Below are 18,807 nucleotides of genomic sequence, written 5' to 3'. Positions count from 1 at the left end.
AGGAGTTTGCGAAAGCAGAAGGACTGTGGCAGAACTGACAAATTGAGGAATGGCCATGTGCCGATGTAACCTCATGACTGTATTTTCTTCCTTTTTTGTATCACTGCGCGCGGGTGTAGAGATTAAAGGAGCCAAGGTGGTATATATTTGGACAAGGGAAGGGACGGGACTTTCACTCAAAATGAGAGTTCTTTGGGGTGTAGGTGGATAGGCGGGGTTTGTGTGCCAAAAGGGGATCTTTGGGCTTTCCTGGGGCCGGGCAAGTGGGAAAGGGACCCGGGCGGGGGCCTCCACACTGGCTGGTGTGTGCCGGCCAGTGAACGGGAGTGAGGTGGGGGATGGGCTGCGGCCATCGGAGTCTGGCAGAACAGGGTCCGAGTGGTCTAGCTGGGGTGGAAAGTTGGGGGGGGAAGGAACCGAGGGTAGGGGGAAGAGTTTTACAAGAGGCAGTGGACGGGAGGAGCTGGAGACCTGGGGTGGGGGGGGCGGGAGCCGTGTAAGATTAAGGGTGACTACGGGTAATCCCCGATTTATTTTTGTCATTTGTTTAGGTAAACATGCGGGTTGAGGTTTGGGGGTTGGTGGGTAGATGGGATCGTTGTTGTTGTTATGGGGACTGACATATCTTGCTGATTATTTTTTATTGTTGATGGATGTAAATGTGGGAGAAAATGTGAAAATGGAGGAGAAGTTAAATTTTTTTTTTTTTTTTTTTTTTAAACTTTCTAAAGCTTCCCTCCATTTCTAAAACTTTACTGAGGCAAAACATATACTATTCTGAAAGAAGAGAAAGACTGCATGTACATGACCGTGAAGCAGTTATGAATCACAATACCAAATTTTATATTTGGCAGTGCGCAGATTCTTTCCGACAGCAATAGGTTCATAAATACATACAGGGCCTATCTTATTTCAAGTATGCAACCGTCCTTACCCTTTTTGTTCCATTTTTCATTTTTATTAGAAGGATCGTCCAAAACAGAAAGTGCTGAGGAAATACTCTGTTGAAGATCCTGGTTCCTCCCAACAGAATCTTCCTCATCAGAGGAAAATGCTGGTAACGTTTCCAGGTTTTTCTTCAGGTCGTCGTCTAACTTTTTACAAGGACTGGTAGATTCACTTTCAGTCGATATTAAGGCAGTTGGCACTGACTGATGTGTCGAAAATGGTGGAAGCGGGGGAGTATGAATGGTATTGGAAGATGGACGTCTATTGCGATGTGCCATACGCACAGAAGGTGCTGGAAACTGCTGCTTAGGTCCCGATTTAAGAAAGTCTAAAAAGGATGCAATGAAACCACTTTTAACTTCTGGTTGTTTTTCCTCAACTTCCCTAATCTTTTGATTTATCCTTTCTTGCTGGTGGTAACTCTCATAGTAACTGTCACTAGATGTATGAGGTGAATTTGCATCTTTGGAATTCAGGCGCTTGCCTTGCCCACTTCGTTTTATTGGTTTCTGGCTACAAAGCTCATCATCTAAAGTTTCTTTAGATCGGACCTTTGCTCTTCGTTTCTTCTGCGTTCCATCCGGCGGCAAGTCAAGATTCCCTTCCTCTTCATGCAAACTGTGAGACCATCCATCTGCCTGTAGTCCCAGTTTTAATTTAGGCTTTACTGGTCTCTTTAATTTTCGTTTGTTACCACCAGATCCTGGTGTAATCTCATCACCCAGGCTGTAATCAATGTCAGACACAGCACTCTCATCTGTGTTACTTCTACCACTAGGTATGAAGTCTGGATCCTTTGCATTATTTATGGCACCATCATCAGGAATGTCATCATTATCCTCTTCTTCAGATTCTCGATTAGCACCTAAGTGTTTCTTAATACCGTCAATACTCTGATCACTGGAATCTTGGATGGAGTTCAAAATTGGTACAGGTAGCCCAGGCTGTATGTGCTGGTCTGAAGTTCCAAGGGTTTGCTGATCAAGGCATGAAGTTTTAGACTGAGTTGAACCATCTAATGGTATTGCCTCTAGATCCAAGTTAATTTGACTATTGCTTAATGTCAGATTATGCATATTCTGTTGATCTGACAGCACGGTTTGTGAGGTGCGAAAACTTGGCGAAACATGCCTTATAGCTACAGTCTGAAATGTAGATTTTGAACCATCAGCACATTCGGCCGATCGAATACTGGATTCATTGCAAGTGGGTTTGGCAAACTCTTGTGGAGTAACTCCACACTCCTCATCGGCAGCAAACACATCTTCAACACCAGAGAAGAGATTTCTCTCAACACCAAGCAATATGGATTCTGAAAAACAGACAGAACTAAGGCCAACAAACTGAGATTTTGAATCTTGCCTGTGTGATGGATCAAAATGATCTTTTGTTGTCAACTGTAGCGTTTTAGAAGATTCAGTACTGTCTAGCTTCATTGTCTCAGAATTCTGTTGCAGCAGCTGTTGTTGAGGTGGTGTATTGGCTTGGGCAATGTGCCTCTCAAGTTGAAGAAACTGTGACTGATGAGATGCCTGAGACTGAGCTTGTATTTGCTGTGACTGTACTGATGCTTGGGATTGACTCAGGCCTGACTGTAGTAACTGTGGCTGTTGTGCTACTGGCTGTTGTATTAAAGACAAGGGCATTCCACATGATGAATCTAGGAGTACCTGTGCATCAGACAGCTGTAACCGTGGAGTCTGGCATACAGAATGTGTTTGCAAATGTTGTGAAGTATTAATTACTTGCGCCTGATGAGCTTGTGGCCTAATCTCTTGCACCTTATGCAAGAGAGAATGCGGTTGCTTCAATTCTTCAGCACCCATAATTATGTGCGATGACTGTGATGGATTAGCTACCTTTTTCATGTCATGTGTGTTTATATTGTTGTTATTGCCAACTGACTGCCCATGATGAGTCACAATTGCTTCTATGGTTCTTGTCACATTAAATTGCTTTACACGTTCGTGTTTTCTTTCGCCAGTTTTTGATCCCTGAAGAGCGAGACCAACAACCTGGTCTTCTGGGCGAGAATTAGTCCTGATGACACTTTGAGACAGATATCGGTCATCTGCTTTTGAGACAACATAAACATTATTTTCCTCCCCAATTCCACTTTCTGTTAAACCTGCAGTAGATGCATTAAGAGACGACTGCTGCTGTAACAAATCTTGAATAGGAAAACCTTCATCATCTTCCTTAGATGGCACAAACAAATCTGAATCAGACTTCCTTTTAATATAAGACTGTTTTCTGTCTGAGGACGACTGAGCATTCTGCATAGTGTGTGAATGAGATGATGAAGTGAAAGTAGGTGAGTGCACTGCCGACAAGAACTTCTGAGACTGGGGTGAAGGAACACTTTGTGGCTGACTTGTTGGTGAAGAATGCATAGACATAAAGTTCTGAGTAGGACTTGAAGATAAATTCTGTGCATGAGTAGATGAAGAAAATGGTAATGATTGAGTATGTGATGTTAAAGTCAGAGATTGTACAGAAGCATAACTTGGTGAAAGACTAACAGTTGACAAGCCCTGTGATTGTGCAGAGTAACTGCTTTGTGGCTGACTCACAGCAGGCAAACCCTGAGAATGACCAGATGGATAGCTTTGTGCCTGGCTAATAGAAGACAAATTTTGTGGTTGGCCAGAATAATTATCAGTGTGACTAACTGAAGGCTGGTCAGAAGGCTGATCAGAAGAGTAACTGAGTGATTGACTAACAGGCGTTAGGTTTTGTGACTGTCCAGAATAAGAAGCTGGTGACTTAGTTAAAGCAGTGAGCTTCTCAGGGTGACTGGAAGAATATACCTCAGAGTGACTGCCAGCTGTTATGTTTTGTGACTGTGTTGAAACATAGTTCTGGGACTCACTAATTGACATTATTAGATTTGATGCCTGTCCCGAAGAGTACACTTGTGACTGACTTGATATAACTGAACTTTGCTTTTGTGTAGGTGTGGAATAGCTTTGTGTTTGCACAGTAGCTGTTGCACTTTGGGATTTGGCAGTTTTTGTAGAACGCTGAGCTGATCTTGAACAATTTTTAGCTTTTGAAGAATAATCAGGAGACTGAATGGTGGATGAATAACTTGGTGATTGTTCAACCGTTACTGAGGAGTTCTTCTGCTGTGTTCCACCATTGCTCACCTGAGACTGGTCTCCAAGTGGACTACATGTCAAACCTGCATGCCTTGAAGGTTCCTGAAAATCAACTCCACTCCCACTGGTAAGATAGCCTTGCAAGGAATGGTGAGAACTTGGTAATTGCCCTTGGACTGAGTGTGAGCTAGAAGGCCGCTGGTGATGCTTAATAACGCTACATTCTCTTTGAATTGCCCTTTCAATGGAGGCAGTTGAACTAGAAAAAACTGATGTGCCATATGCTTGAGAGGCTTGTTGAGCTGGCCCAAGTGCTGCAGGCAACAAACTAAATTGTGGTTGTAAGTGATGAGGAGCAGATTCTTGAGCAGAGCGATACGTTGAAGATGGGGGTATGCTTGTACTTAAAACAGTACTACCAATCCTGTCAAAAGTCAATGGGGAAGGAACAGCTGCTTGAGAAGACTTTATTTGAAGCAGAGGATCATGTGGAGAAATAAGCCCATTTGTAGTAGAGCTGAAAGGTGCATCTTGTAGTGTCAGGGACTGTGCACCAGCAAAGCTTCGACTAGTAAAGGTAGAAGGATGCTGATATGCTGCGAGAGCTGATGATGGGAATGTTCCAGAAGCTTGCAGTGCTCCAGTGACAAACAGCTCTGTCGGTGTTGAAGAGTGCATACCTGGACAATTGAAACACAATGAAATGGTTCAAACATATGATCAAATAGGTACATGTTGACTTCCATAAACCACACAAAATTCCCTTCACATACCAAACACTGGAAATGATAGAAGTTTATTTTCAGCTTGAATCTCAGCGCTCCAAAATTTGAAGTTTAACACCATTCACATAATTTTTCTAACTGTAAAGTCAGCACTGAGAGACGGGTTAAGTGTTTAGTCGTTGTGAACAGCTAAAATCTATTCAGATGTCAATGATAGAATTAAAAATCACAAACAAAAAATAGGCAATTGTGCATATTATCGGTTTCCTCCCATACCCACTGCCCAACTTAACTGACCCTTTCCATATCTTATTTCTCTCTTTCTTTTAAATGCACATTTTTGATCTTTCATTGCCACATTCCAATGTTTTCTTTTGGTTCCAAGTAGCTTTTTTCCATAAATTGACTGAAAAAAGCAACTCCAAAGGCTTTTTTGTTTACTTTATTAAAGTCAGCGGGTGTATACAAATTGTTCTAAGTCAAAGCAAGGTAGGCAGCTGAACGAGTAAATATATCCAAAGCATGCCAAGGGTTCAAGGTTAATACTCTGACAGACTATGCATTAAAGAGGGAAACAATGTTTTAAAAATATTAGCAATGCCTGTTAAATATGCAGAAGGTATTTGAAGTTTAAAACATGTGCCTTTTGCACAGTAATAAGTTAACTTAATATTCCATAAAATTAGTTTGAGTGCTCAATATTAAACACAGGTCACTCCATCTTCAGTCTGAACGTTTTCAAAAGTCTCTGCTATGGTATGAAAACTACTGAATTATGAAAAGTATTTCTCATATTGCTGCACTACTTTTAAAACTAGTCTTGCGAACAAACTCAAAACAACTGATACTGAAACGGTGTCTGTTCACAGAATGATAATTCTGTACGTTGTTTTCTATTAGCACTTGGGAATATAATTATTATGGGTGTGGAAATATATTGCTGTTCCTTCATCACCAGTGGATCAAAACCATAGAACACTGGACCTAACAGTAGCATATGTATAAATTTAAGAAAATATTTCTATTCCGTTTTTACCATTTTATAAATAAAGCAAAACAAGAGCAACAGAATACCCCCCACTCTACCAACCAACACCCCAATAACGCAACAAATAGCCCCCTCCAGCAGCTGATGGTAACTAACTCTTTAAAGTGACGAATAAACAGATCACATCTCTTGTGGAATCCCTCGATTATCTCCCTCAAGGTAAACTTTCTTTTTAATAAAAATTTTATTGAGGTATTTATGGTTTTATAACAACAGAAGAAACAATGTACATGCAAATATAAACATAGTGCAAAAGCCGTCTTCCTCCCTCACAAGTCCCACCTTTACTACCACCCTACTCTAAACTAAACTCCGAACCTGCCCCCCCCACCCCCCCTTCTGCTGACGGTTAATTTTCTCCAAAGAAGTCGACGAAAGGCTGCCGCCTCCGGACAAATCCTAACATTAACCCTCTCAAGGCGAACTTGATTTTCTCCAGACAGGGAAAGCTAGCCATGTCAGTTAGCCCAGACTCCGACTTCAGGGGGCTTTGAGTCCCTCCAAGCTAATAGTATCCGTCTCCGGGCTACCAGGGAAGCAAAGGCCAGAACGTCTGCCTCTTTCTCCTCCTGGATTCCCGGGTCTTCCGACACTCCGAGAATCGCCACCTCTGGACGCGGCGCCACCCTTGTTTTCAACACCTTGGACATGACATTGGCAAACCCCTGCCAGAATCCCCCAAGCTTCGGGCATGCCCAGAACATATGGACATGGTTCGCCGGCCCTCCCGCACACCTTGCGCACCTATCGTCTACCCCAAAGAACCTGCTCATCCGGGCCACTGTCATGTGGGCCCGGTGAACGACCGTAAACTGTATCAGGCTGAGCCTGGCACATGGGGCGCGATTCTCTGCTCCCGCAACGAAGTGCCCACACCGTCAAGGTTCACGACGGTGCAAAACGGCCCCGATCTCGACCGATTCAGGGCCCGAAAATGGGCTAGGAGCGGGGCCGCGAGAAACTCGGGGAGGGGGGGGGGGGGGGGGGGGGAGAGAAGAGGGAGACGCTTCGCGAAAGCAGAGTCGTCACCGCGCGACGCCCGAATGACGCAGTGCTGCGTCATAAATGGCGCAATCTGCGCACAGAAGGACCCGGAGTAGAAGAAAGATGAAGAGATGGCGGAGCCCGGACAAGCCGCACCGAGGTTCCGGGACACGGACCTGGACACCCTGCTAGATGAGGTGGAGCACAGAAGGGACACCCTCTGCCCAAGACATGGGCATCGCCAGCCAGCCGGCACGGTTGGTGTGAGGTTGGCACCGCTGTCAGTGCTGTGGGGCAGACCCCCCTGGACTGGGGAGCAGTGTCGAAAGAAGTTGCACAACCTCACTCGGGCTGCCAGGGTAAGCGCCACGAGGGTGCCCCCAGCACCCCCCCCCCCCCCGGTCACGAGGGGGGGGGGTGGGGGTTAGGGAGTCGTGGGGGGGGGGGGGGGGTTAGGGCACACAACGATTTACTCGACCCACATGAGCCCCGGGACCCCCCCCCCCCCCCCCCCCCCCCCCTCCTCCCCCCCTCCTCCCCCTCCCGGAGCGATGTCATGGCGTGCTGTCTCCTGAACCAGCATAAATGTAGTTTATATCTGCACACCCTGATTATACCCGCCTAATTGTGATGTTTGGCAGTCGGTCGGCCAGGAGGGCCATCCTCTCAGTATGGGACGCAGGACCGGGACGCTCACACCACAGAGAGAGACAATACTGAGGGGCACAGGGTGGACATTGATGAAGAAGTGCACATCACGGCCACACACTCCGTGGATTCACCTGGAGGTCAACACGACATGGCCCGTATGCAGCTTGCGCCGGGCCATGAGGGGGAGGAGAACACACAAGACTTCCTGACGGACGATGACCTCGAGCTTGCGGCACTGCTGTCACCCACACCATCCACCATCGCAGAGACACTCACCTCGGTTGGGCATATAAAAGTGATGAGGCTCCCGGGTCACGGTCTGGTGCGCACCCCACATCCGACCCGGTACAGCAGGTGGAGTTTGGAGCAGCCGAGGGGTTGGACGGTCGGAGGGCAGCCCAGGCCCAGCAAACAGCTGCCGCCCAGATGGTTCCCGGGTTCCTGGATGTACTTGACCCACCCGGACAACCGATGCACGAGGACACCGAGGGACTGAATAACGGGATGAGGGCCATCTTCCAGGACCTGCACATGCAGTTGGAGGAGTCCACCCGCGTTCAGGAGCAGGGAGTGGTGCCGCTCATCGCAGCCACCCAGGCCGACACCGCACGGGTGGCGTCCGCGGTGGAGGCAATGGGTGAAACTGTTTCGGCCATGGGTCAGGTTCTGCAAGGCGTTGGGCTTAACGTACGCGTCATCCATGGCCCAGGAGAGGGCTGCCCTCTCACAGGTAGCCATGCGCCATAGCCAACACGACATTGCCGCCGCTCTCCAGGCCCTGGCCGAGTCTCACCATGCCATGGACCGGTCCCAGCAAGCGATGGCACAGTCCCAGCAGTCAGTCGCGGAGAGCATTGACCGCCTGCCGCACGTGACAGATGGCGTCGCGCACTCACAGGTTGAGATAGCAGTCCTTGGCAGGAATGTTGCACTCCCTGGGCTCCGTCCCTGCGAATATTCGGACCGTGGTCGATCCCGCTGCAGGCCTCCAGGACTGGCAGCGCCAGAAGTCGGTGGTGCGACGGGGCATGTCTCCGATCGCATCTCCGTCCCACAGTGAGGCTTGGGGGCCACCGGAGCTCCCCGAGGGAGGTGGTGGTTCTGGGGCCCGTCCCGGTAGCTCCAGCAAGGGACGTCCCGGTACACTCGGCCTGCCCCGTTCCGCCCCTGGCGCATCTGGTGGGCAGGTCAGGGTGGCACAACGCCATCCAGCACGCCCGCCGAGCAGCCTGGCCCATCGAAGCCGGGCCGCCCCAGGAAACGCGTGCTGACGGGGAGCCATGTCGAAGGGCGTGATTCTCAGCAGTCCACCTCCACTCCTGCGGTACCATCTGGGAACACACCTAGACGTAGTGGTAGGGCCCGTAAGGCCAAGAAGTTAGGCACATAAGAAGTTGGCACGGGTGCACGGCACAGTTTAGTTGTAGGGGGTAGGACACCTATGTTAATCACAGAAATAAACTCACTGTTGAATTTGACTTGTAAGACTCTGTGCTATGTCCGGTGCCAGGGGGCTCGTGAAGGTGCCCGAGTGGCGTAGTGGTATACGAGCGGTTCAAGGTCTGTTCCGGATGTGCTGTCACTTTCCCCCTGCCTCCCATAATCGGACACCGTTGTCCTCGGCACACCGACGCCAGCCACCCAACACGGGCACGTGGTGAAATATCCGTCACAAAGGCGCTGACCACCCAAGTTCATGGTTCAGCTATAGCCATGAGTCAGACCTCGGCTGGCGAATCTCAGCTCACATCATTCAACATGGCACTGATCACACCCGCTTACCCAATCATCAATCCCGTAGTGCGCAATGGTAAGGTGATGTGGAATTGGTGCCATGTGCAGGACTGACGGTGCAAGTGGCAGTGTTCAGCGAATCCCACCCCGACAGTGCGTGAACCGTGCGGCCACCAACGTGTCGCGTGCCCACTGTCCGCAGCAGTGCCATTGTGCAGCCTCCTGGACGTAACCAGCACCCGAGCAGTGTCTGTGTCCTGCGCCCCTCCCCTCACCCTGATGCGCGCCACCATCCTCCTCCTCCGCATCCTCCTCTTCCCCATCCCCCTCGTTTGCGTGAGCGTTGGGTCCTCCCTCCGACTCCTCCACCAGGGCATCTCCCCTCTGCATGGCTATGTTGTGCATCGCACAGCAGACCACAACCATGCGACCGACCCTGTCGGGATGGTACTGCAGGGCCCCTCCGGATTGGTCCAGGCATCTAAAGCGCATCTTCAGCAGGCACCGCTCCACCACACCCCTGGTTGCTGCATGGGCCTCGTTGTATTGGCTCTCCGCGTTGGTCTGAGGCCTCCGTATTGCCGTCATCAGCCATGACCTCAACGGATAGCCCTTGTCGCCCAGCAACCAGCCCCTCAGCTGGGGGGGGGGCCCATCCATCGAACATTGCGGGGATGAATGACTGTGCCAAAATGTAGGCGTCATGCACACTCCCGGGGTACTTTGCACACACGTGCATGATCTTCATGTGGTGGTCGCACACCACCTGAATGTTCATGGAGTATGCACCCTTTCTCTGTTCATGAACACTTCCCTGTTGTCTGCAGGTGGGCGCATGGGGACGTGCACACCATCGATGACACGCTGGACCATCGGTATCCCGGCCACCTTGGCGAATCCACGTGCCCGTGCTTCCTGATGTCTTGGGTCATCGGGGAATTTTATGTACCTGTCCGCAATGGCGTACAAGGCGTTGGTCACGGCCCTGATGCACCTATGGACCGATGCCGGTGATATCTCGGATAGGTCCCCACTCGGCGCCTGGAAGGAACCAGTCGCATAAAAGTTTAGGGCCACCGTCACCTTGACGGAGACTGGTATCGCGTGTCCTCCACCAGTTCCAAGTGGTGCGAGGTGCGCCACGAGGTGGCATATATGTGCGACCGTCTCCCTGCTGAACCGTAGTCTCCTCCTGTATGTGATGTCCGTTAGGGCCTCGAACGACATTCTGTCACAGTACACCCTCGGCCTTGCTGGACGCCTGTGGCGCACTGGCACCATCAGTGGATCCTCCTGCTCCCCCACCCCCAAAGCACTTCCTCTGCATTAATCGCTGTCGGGGGGTCAATGTTCCCCTCGGCACCCCCTGGACATTCCGGGCCTGAGCGCTTGCGGACTGCGCGGCGACGACGGGCCACTCCGCAGCCATCCCCTCTGCTCCAGCAGCAACCGCTGCATCTGCAGCCACTGTGGGTGTCTGACGCTACGCTGACGGATGGCAAACTCCAGAGCTGTGGCTCCAACCACGGCAGTGAGCATCGCTGTCTGGTTGGCACACGGTGACCTGCAGGAGGATGGTGGGGGGCAGAGAAACGACATGTTACACGGAGGTTCTTCCACACCTCGCCAGCCGGGTTGCATGGGATACCTGTGTGCCCCGGTGGGATGGTCGCGCTGCAGATACGCAGCCAGCCTAACACCTGGTCACTGTCTGCGTCCAACGGTCAGTTCACACCGTCCTCCTCACCAGTGTGCCAGTCGCCTGTGCCCATCAGCTACACGACAACCTGCGGCCGTGTCCTTGTCACCGTCCTGCCATATCAGGGCGGCTGACATGTGGCATCCGCGGATGGACAACACCATCCACACCTGCACTCTCCCTCACACCCCTCCCACCTGCACTCCTCCCCCTCACCCCCCCCTCCCTGAACTGGGGTCACGCCGTCGGGACTTCGGCCCATCCGGGCCTGAGAATAGCGGGGGTGGCGGAGAATCGCCATTTTGGGTGTCTCGGGCGATTCACCGGACTGTGCCGCGCAGAACTAGATAGTGCCGATCTCACCGCTTGGGTGCATCGCGGGAGGGCATCGGACTGGCGTCACGGGAAAAAATGGCGCCCCAGGCGATTCTCCCAAACGGCGCGGCATCGGAGAATCGCACCCATGATGTGGACGCGTTGACTCTACTCAAAGCGTCCACCCAGAAACCATCCTCTATCTCTCGTCCTAACTCCTCGGTCTGCGTCTCCTCTGACCCCATGACCTCCTTGTAAATATCAGAAACCCTCCCTTCTCCCACCCACATTCTGGAAACTACCCTGTCCTGTATCCCCCTTGGCGGTAGGAGCGGGAACGTTGAGACCAGCCTGCGTAGGAAGTCCCCCGCCTGCAGGTACCTATACTCATTCCCTCTCGTCAATCCAAATTTCTTCTCCAACTCCCTCAGGCTGGAAAAGCTCCCCTCCATAAACAGATCTCCCATCCTCTCAATCCCTGCTCTCTGCCATCTCCGGAATCCTCCATCCAGCCTTCCCAGGGGAAACCAGTGATTATTGAAGATTGGAGACCAGACCGATGTTCCCCCCGCTCCCACGTCTCCTCCATTGCCCCCAGACTCTCAAGGCCGCCACCACCACGGGGCTGGTGGAGTACCATGCCGGCGGCAACGGCGAGGCACCGTTACCAATGCCCCAAACCTAGTGCCCTTGCACGATGCCGCCTCCACTCGCTCCCACAACAAACCTTCCCCACCACCACCCACTTCCTAATCATGGCTATATTCGCCGCCCAATAATAATTACTAAAGTTCGGCAGCGCCAGCCCGCCCTCCCCCCCCCCCCCCCCCCCCCCCCCCCCCCCCGGCTCTGCTCCAGCATCCCCCTTTTTTTTTTTTTTTATAAACTCGCGGGGTCTTACCTGCCCATACAAAGCCAGTGATCACCTTATTGACCCGTTTAAAGAAGGACCGCGGAATAAAGATGGGGAGACACTGAAACACAAACAGGAATCTCGGGAGGACCATCATTTTCACTGTCTGCACCCTCCCAGCCAGTGACAACGGGACCACGTCCCACCTTCGGAAATAGTCTTTTCATTTGGTCTACGAGTCAGGCCAGATTTAACTTGTGTAGCCGTTCCCATTCCTGCGCCACCTGGATGCCTAGGTACCAAAAGCTTCCCCCTACCACCCTAAATGGCAGCTCCCCCAATCACCTCTCCTGCCCCCTTGCCTGGATTGTAAACATCTCACTTTCTCCCCCCCCCCCCCCCCATGTTCAATTTATAACCCGAAAACGGGCCATAATCACCCAGAATCCTCAATTTCTTCCAACCCTTCTAGTGGGTCCGAAACATATAGGAGCAGGTCATCTGCGTATAGCGAGACTCTTGTTTCACTCCACCACCGCCCCGGACCAACCCCTCGAGGCTCTCAGCGCAATTGCCAGCGGCTCTATGGCCAGCGCAAACAGCAGTGGGGAGAGGGGGCATCCCTGTCTCAACCCCCGGTGCAGCCTGAAATAGTCCGATGTTGACCTGTTCGTCCGTACGCTCGCCACAGGAGCCTGATACAGCAGTCAATGATACCCCGCCCAAATCCAAACTGCCCCAGTACCTCCCACAGATATTCCCATTCCACCCGATCAAATGCCTTCTCTGCATCCATTGCGACCACTACCTCAATGTCCCTACCTTCTGGGGGAATCATGATCACATTTAGCAACAGTCTTACGTTGGTCGCGAACTGCCTACCCTTAACGAATCCCGTCTGGTCCTCCCCAATCATGTCCAGAGCGCAGTCTTTAATCCTAGAGGACAAGATTTTGGCCAACAGTTTGGCGTCTACATTTAGTCGGGAGTCGGCCTGTAGGACCTGCATAGCTCCGGGTCCTTGTCCCGCTTCAGGATCAATGAGATAGTGGCCTGTGACCCTGGAGCTGTGAAGCAATTGTGCTATCCACAATGCTACCATGCTGCCCATCAGTGCAAATGCAAACTTTAACTCTCACAGTCCTTGGGCAGCACGGTAGCACAAGTGATTGGCACTGTGGCTTCACAGCGCCAGGGTCTCGGGTTCGATTCCCTGCTGGGTCACTGTCTGTGCGGAGTCTGCACGTTCTCCCCGTGACTGCGTGGGTTTCCTCCGGGTGCTCCGGTTTCCTCCCACAGTTCAAATACGTGCGGGTTAGGTGAATTGGCCAGGATAAATGGCCCTTAGTGAACAAAAAAGGTTAGGAAGGGTTACTGGGTTACAGGGATAGGGTGGAAGTGAGGGCTTAAGTGGGTCGGTGCAGACTCGATGGGCCGAATGACCTCCTTCTGCACTGTATGTTCTAAAAAAAAAAAGCTCTGCAACAGACCCCAGATCAATACAGAAGGCATTACAAATTACGTCCGAAAAACAAGTAACTTTTTTTTAACATGAGCGCCGCAGCAAAGTTCAAAGACCTCAGTCCGCCACCAGTCCTTTCCTTCTAGCGAAGTCCATCGCTTCCTCGGGCGACTCAAAATAAAAATGTTGTTCCTCATAGGTGAACCAAAGACGGGCCGGATACAGCAGTCCAAACTTCACCTTTTTCTTGAAAAGGGTCGACTTTATTTGGTTGAACCGTGCTCTTCTCCTGGCCACCTCCGCACTCAGATCCTGTTAGGATGCTATTCTCCCATTTACAGCTCAGTGTCTGCCTGGCCCTCGTAAAATACGCTCCTTGTCCAGGTACCTGTGGAATCTCACCACCATTGCCCTCGGAGGGGGGGGGTTGGGTTCCCCACACTTGGATCCTCGCGAGCGTTCTGTCCACCTCCAGGGTCAGGAGAACGTCCTATCCCCCAGTAACTTCTCGAACATGCCCGCTATGTACGCCCCTGCGTCCGTTCCTCCGGACCCCTCCGAGAGACCAACGATTCTCAAGAGCAGGAGCCACCAAATGAGCGACCTATTCCTTCATAGCCACTGTAGCCATCTGGGATGGCCACTTCCCGATTACAAAATGGACACTTTGCAAAGATTGCAGGGAAAATGGACAATGCTGAGAAAACAAGCAGATTCAGAGCTTGTCGGTATATTGGAGCCGCAGCTCCCAGACAAGACCAAAACTGTAGGCCCATTAGCATACTAATGGCCCATCTCCGGGAACAAAAGAGTAACATTTGAGTGACCGATACTAAGGCAGACACCCCAGCGCCAGAGAAGACCGAAACAAAGCAGGCCAACAGCCACCTATGACATGCCCAGCCATCAGGGCACCCACCCCTTTATTGGATGAAATCAATAGGAATGATCAAGAAACGGCCCAATTGATTGGGGCCAAGTTCAAGGCCCGCCCAAAAGCACGCGAAGCCCCTTCAGGTATAAGAAGGCGGCCCAGAGAGAGAATTGCTCTCTTGGACTTGGCTCTCACAGCGGAGAGACCCGTCCACCAGAAGCAAGTAAGTCCAAGGTCAACGCTCGCTACCAGATGGACGACCTTAGCTGTTTCCCCTCTACCACTTCGACCCCAGCAGCCTCAGAACCAAAAACGGCCATTGTTTCTCTGACTGAGTGGGCGCCCGAAGCTAAGTTAGGCTTAGCAGTAGTGGCTTTAGCAGTAGTGATAGTTTAGTCTGTAGTATTTCGTGCATGAGTAGATATTGCTGTGTGTGTAAATAAATAGTATTGACTTTGAACTAACTAACTGGTGTATTGGTTCTTTGATCAGTATTCGGGTTTGAACCTTGTGGCGGTATACCTGGCGACTCTAGAGCAAACATAATTAGGATTAAGAAAGGCGACCATATTGACCGCCATATTCAGAGCCAACCAAAGAGTAACACCACCACCGGAAGTCGCCCCTCAAGGTAAACTTAACCGTCTCCAAATACAGGAACTCCATCAGGTGGTCAAGCCATACGGAGGAGCTGATATATAATTAATAAGGTATTTAATGTGCATCAGTTGGGTGTTAATTGGGAATTCACTTGTGCTCATAGATGTAGGAACAGGCTGAAAGAGATGCTTGATATGCAACATGTATTTCGAAATTAAAACTTATAAGTGCATTAAGACTAGACTCTAGTGTTCCATCTTTCACCATTTGGTGACTGGAGTTCTCACACAACCACATGTACAATCAAAATTGCTGAGTTGTGTATTTGGGTGGCACGGTAGCACAGTGGTTGGCACTGTTGCTTCACAACGCCAGGGACTAGGGCTTGGGCCACTGTCTGTGTGGTGTCTGCACATTCTTCCAGTGCCTGCGTGGGTTTCCTCCGGGTGCTCCGGTTTCCTCCTACAAGTGCCGAAAGAAGTGCTTGTTAGGTGAATTTGACATTCTGAATTCTCCGTCAGTGAACCCGAACAGGTGCCATAGTGTGGCGACTAGGGGATTTTCACAGTAACTTCATTGCCGTGTTAATGTAAGCCTACTCGTGACACTAATAAAGATTATTATTATTTGCAGACATCTTTGTACGATGTAAAGCAGCAGCTCAACCTACAATAAAAGGTTTTCAAATGGGTAAAAAAGGAAGTCAAAGAGGACATACAGGCAAAACCAAGGGCATACCATACTGCAAAAGCGAGTGGTAAGATGGAAGATTGGGAGAAAGGTTCAGGAAATGGTTACTAAAAATAAAATCAAAAGAGATAAAATGAACTATGAAAGGAAACTAGAAGAAAACAAACACTAATACCAAAAGCTTCTACAAGTATATAAAGAGGAAAAGAATAGCTAACGTAAGTGTTGGACCTTTAGAGCTTGGTGAGGTAATAATGGGGATCAGAGGCACTGAATCAATATTTTGCCTCTGTCTTCACGGTAGAGGATATTTAAACATTTCCAGTTAATGCAGACGAACTTGGTGCAATAATCATCTCGAGGGAGAAGGTATTTCATAGATTGAATAAACTAATGGGATTAAAGGCAGATAAGTCTCCGGACCCGATGGCCTGCACCCTAGAGTATTAAAAGGAGGTGGCAGCAGAGATAGTGGATGCATTGGTTATGACATTCCAAAATTCCCAGGATCCTGGAAATATCCCGGTGGATTGGAAACACATGCTAATATGACACCCCTATTCGAAAAGGGAGAGAGGCAAAAAGTAAGCAACCTTAAACCGGTTAACTTGACCTCTGTGGTGGTAAAGTTACTGGAATCAATCATTGAGGAGATGACTAAATATTTGGAAAGACAAAGTTCAATCCACCATTGCCAGCATGGTTTTATGACGGGCAAATCATGCTTGTCAAGCATGCTCAAGTTCTTTGAGGATGTAACCAGCAAGGATAATGGGGAACCTATGCATGTGGTATACCTAGACTTCCAGAAGGCGTTTGACAAGGTGCTGCATAAAAGACTGATCCAGACGGTGAAATCGCAGGGGATTGGTATAGAGTTTTAGATTGGATTGAGGATTAACTGACAGAAAGCAGAGGGTTGGGATAAATGGGTCCTTCTATGGCTGGCGAACTGTAACTAGCGGGGGTACTGCAGGCGTCAGTCCTCGGATCTCAACTGTTCACAATCTATATAAATGATCTGCAAGCAAGGACAGAGTGTAACATAGCAAAATTTGCGGATGATAGTAAAATAGGTGGGAAAGCAGGCAGTGAAGAGGAGAAAGAGTATACAGACAGATATAGATAAGGCTAGAAAGAGTGGGCCAAAATTTGGCAGATGAAGTTTAATGTGGATAAGTGTGAGGTTATCCACTTTGGCCAAAAAAATAGAAAGGCAAATTAGCTAAATGGAAAGCAGATTTAAAATGCGTCTGGGCAGAGGGATCTGCGTGTCTTTGTTCATGAATCACAGAAAGTTGGTATGCAGGTACAGCATGTAATAAAAAAGGCAAATGGAATGTTAGCGTTTATTGAGGACTGTAGTAAAGAAGTAGAGAAGTATTATTGCAATTGCATAGGGTGTTGGTGAGACCACATCTGGAGTAGTGTCCAATTTTGGTCTCCTTATTTGAGGAAGGATGTGGTGGTAATGGAGGAAGGTTCACCAGGTTTATTCCAGGGATGAAAGAGTTGACGTATGAGGAGAGATTGAACAGTTTGGGCTTATACTTGCTGGAGTTCAGAAGAAAGACGGGATCTAGTGGAGGTATATAAAATACTAAGAGGGATTGATAAAGTAAACATAGACCAAATGTTCCCCCTTGTGGGGCAATGTAGAATGCGAGGTCACAGATATAGGTTGAGAGGCAGTAGATTTAAATCTGAAATAAGGAGGAACTACTTCTTGCAGAGGATGGTGAATTTGTGGAGCTTGCTGCCCTTGTAAATCAAGGGTGATGGAGTCGGAATCATTAAATGGTTTCAAGGAGGAGATGGATATGTTTCTGATTTTAAAAGAGTTAAAAGTGATATGGGGTATAGGCAGGAAGGTGGATTTGAGACCAGGAAGAGATCAGCCATGATCTGGTTGAATGGTGGAGCAGACTCGAAAGGGCTGAATTGTCTACTTCTGCTCCTAATACCAATGTACCTATAAGTGCAAGCTGCAGTGAGAGACACTCTGGAATTGAGGTTGTGCAGGAAGGAAGTATTGCTGTGTCTTCTTTTCTTACTAAATCCACAGGTCAATGGGAGCAGGAGCAGACCAAGGCCAGAGACCTGGAAGATACGTTGCAGCAGTTCTACAACATCAAGTGTAATATCACAGGTAAGTGTTTGAGAGGTGAGTATTTCTCTCTTTTCAGATTTGTTTTGAAATGAAAGACTAGGTTGAAAACGTTACTGTGAAAACTAAAGATCAGTGGTAAAATTAAAAACAAATTGAAAATCTAATTAAATAGTGTAGGGATGGAGGGCCAGGTTATATGCTGTAGTTGAAATATGTGGGAGATGATGTACCCAATTGTGGTTAATAGCAACCACATATGTAGCAATGTTGGTTGCTCGAGGAACTTCAGCTTACGGCTCAGTTAATAAGCTGGAGTCTGAGACATTGTGACACATCAGGGAGGAGGGGAGTTACGTAGACGCTGTGTTTCAGGAGGCAGTCACACCCCTTAGATTAACTACCTTGAATTAATTCAGTGGTAAGGGACAGTCGGATGTGACAAGTGAGGCAGGTGGAGAGATTCAAGAGGTAGCACTGCAGGAGCCTCAGCGCCTGCCCTTATCCAGATTTGAAATTCTTGCTCCCTGTGTTGATGAGAGCGGGGCCTGTAGGAAGGATGAGCAAACTGACCATAGCACCTTGGTACATTCAAGTGGGGGATAAAAGACAAATGCAGTCGTAGTTAGGGATAGTATAATTCGGGGAACAGATACTGTTCTCTGTAGCCAGGATTGAGAGTCCTGACGGCTGTGTTGCCTGCCCAGTGCCAGGGTTCAGGACATCTGCCCAGCGCTGGAGAGGGACCTGCAGTGGGAGGGAGATCTCATTGCCATGGTCCATGTAGGTGAAAATGATATAGGTAGAACAAGGAAAGAAGTTCTGCATAGAGGGTAGAGGAGCTAGGCACTAATTTAAACAGCAGAACCTCTACTGTTATAATCACTGGATTGTTAAAAAAATTTAAAGTGTTCAATTATTTTTTTCCAATCAAGGGGCAATTTAGCACGGTCAATCGACCTACCCTGCATATCTTTGGTTGTGGGGGTGAGATCCACGCAAATCTGGGGAGAATG

The 18,807-nt window shown here is 49.4% G+C and overlaps 1 protein-coding gene across 2 annotated transcripts in view; it reads right to left on the bottom strand.

The window, feature by feature from the left end:
- The window catches only part of qser1 (glutamine and serine rich 1), a 269,834-nt gene that overhangs the window by 109,503 nt on the left and 141,524 nt on the right, over positions 1–18,807 (bottom strand). For both annotated transcript variants that reach the window (XM_072466268.1, XM_072466269.1), the window contains exon 4: positions 935–4,729. In XM_072466268.1, the coding sequence (XP_072322369.1) occupies positions 935–4,729 (3,795 nt within the window). The remainder of the gene's footprint in view (positions 1–934; positions 4,730–18,807) is intronic.

The sequence above is a fragment of the Scyliorhinus torazame genome, chromosome 10, assembly GCF_047496885.1.
Source record: "Scyliorhinus torazame isolate Kashiwa2021f chromosome 10, sScyTor2.1, whole genome shotgun sequence".
NCBI classification, from domain to species: Eukaryota; Metazoa; Chordata; class Chondrichthyes; order Carcharhiniformes; family Scyliorhinidae; genus Scyliorhinus; species Scyliorhinus torazame.
This window is presented reverse-complemented; position numbering and strand designations above follow the sequence as displayed.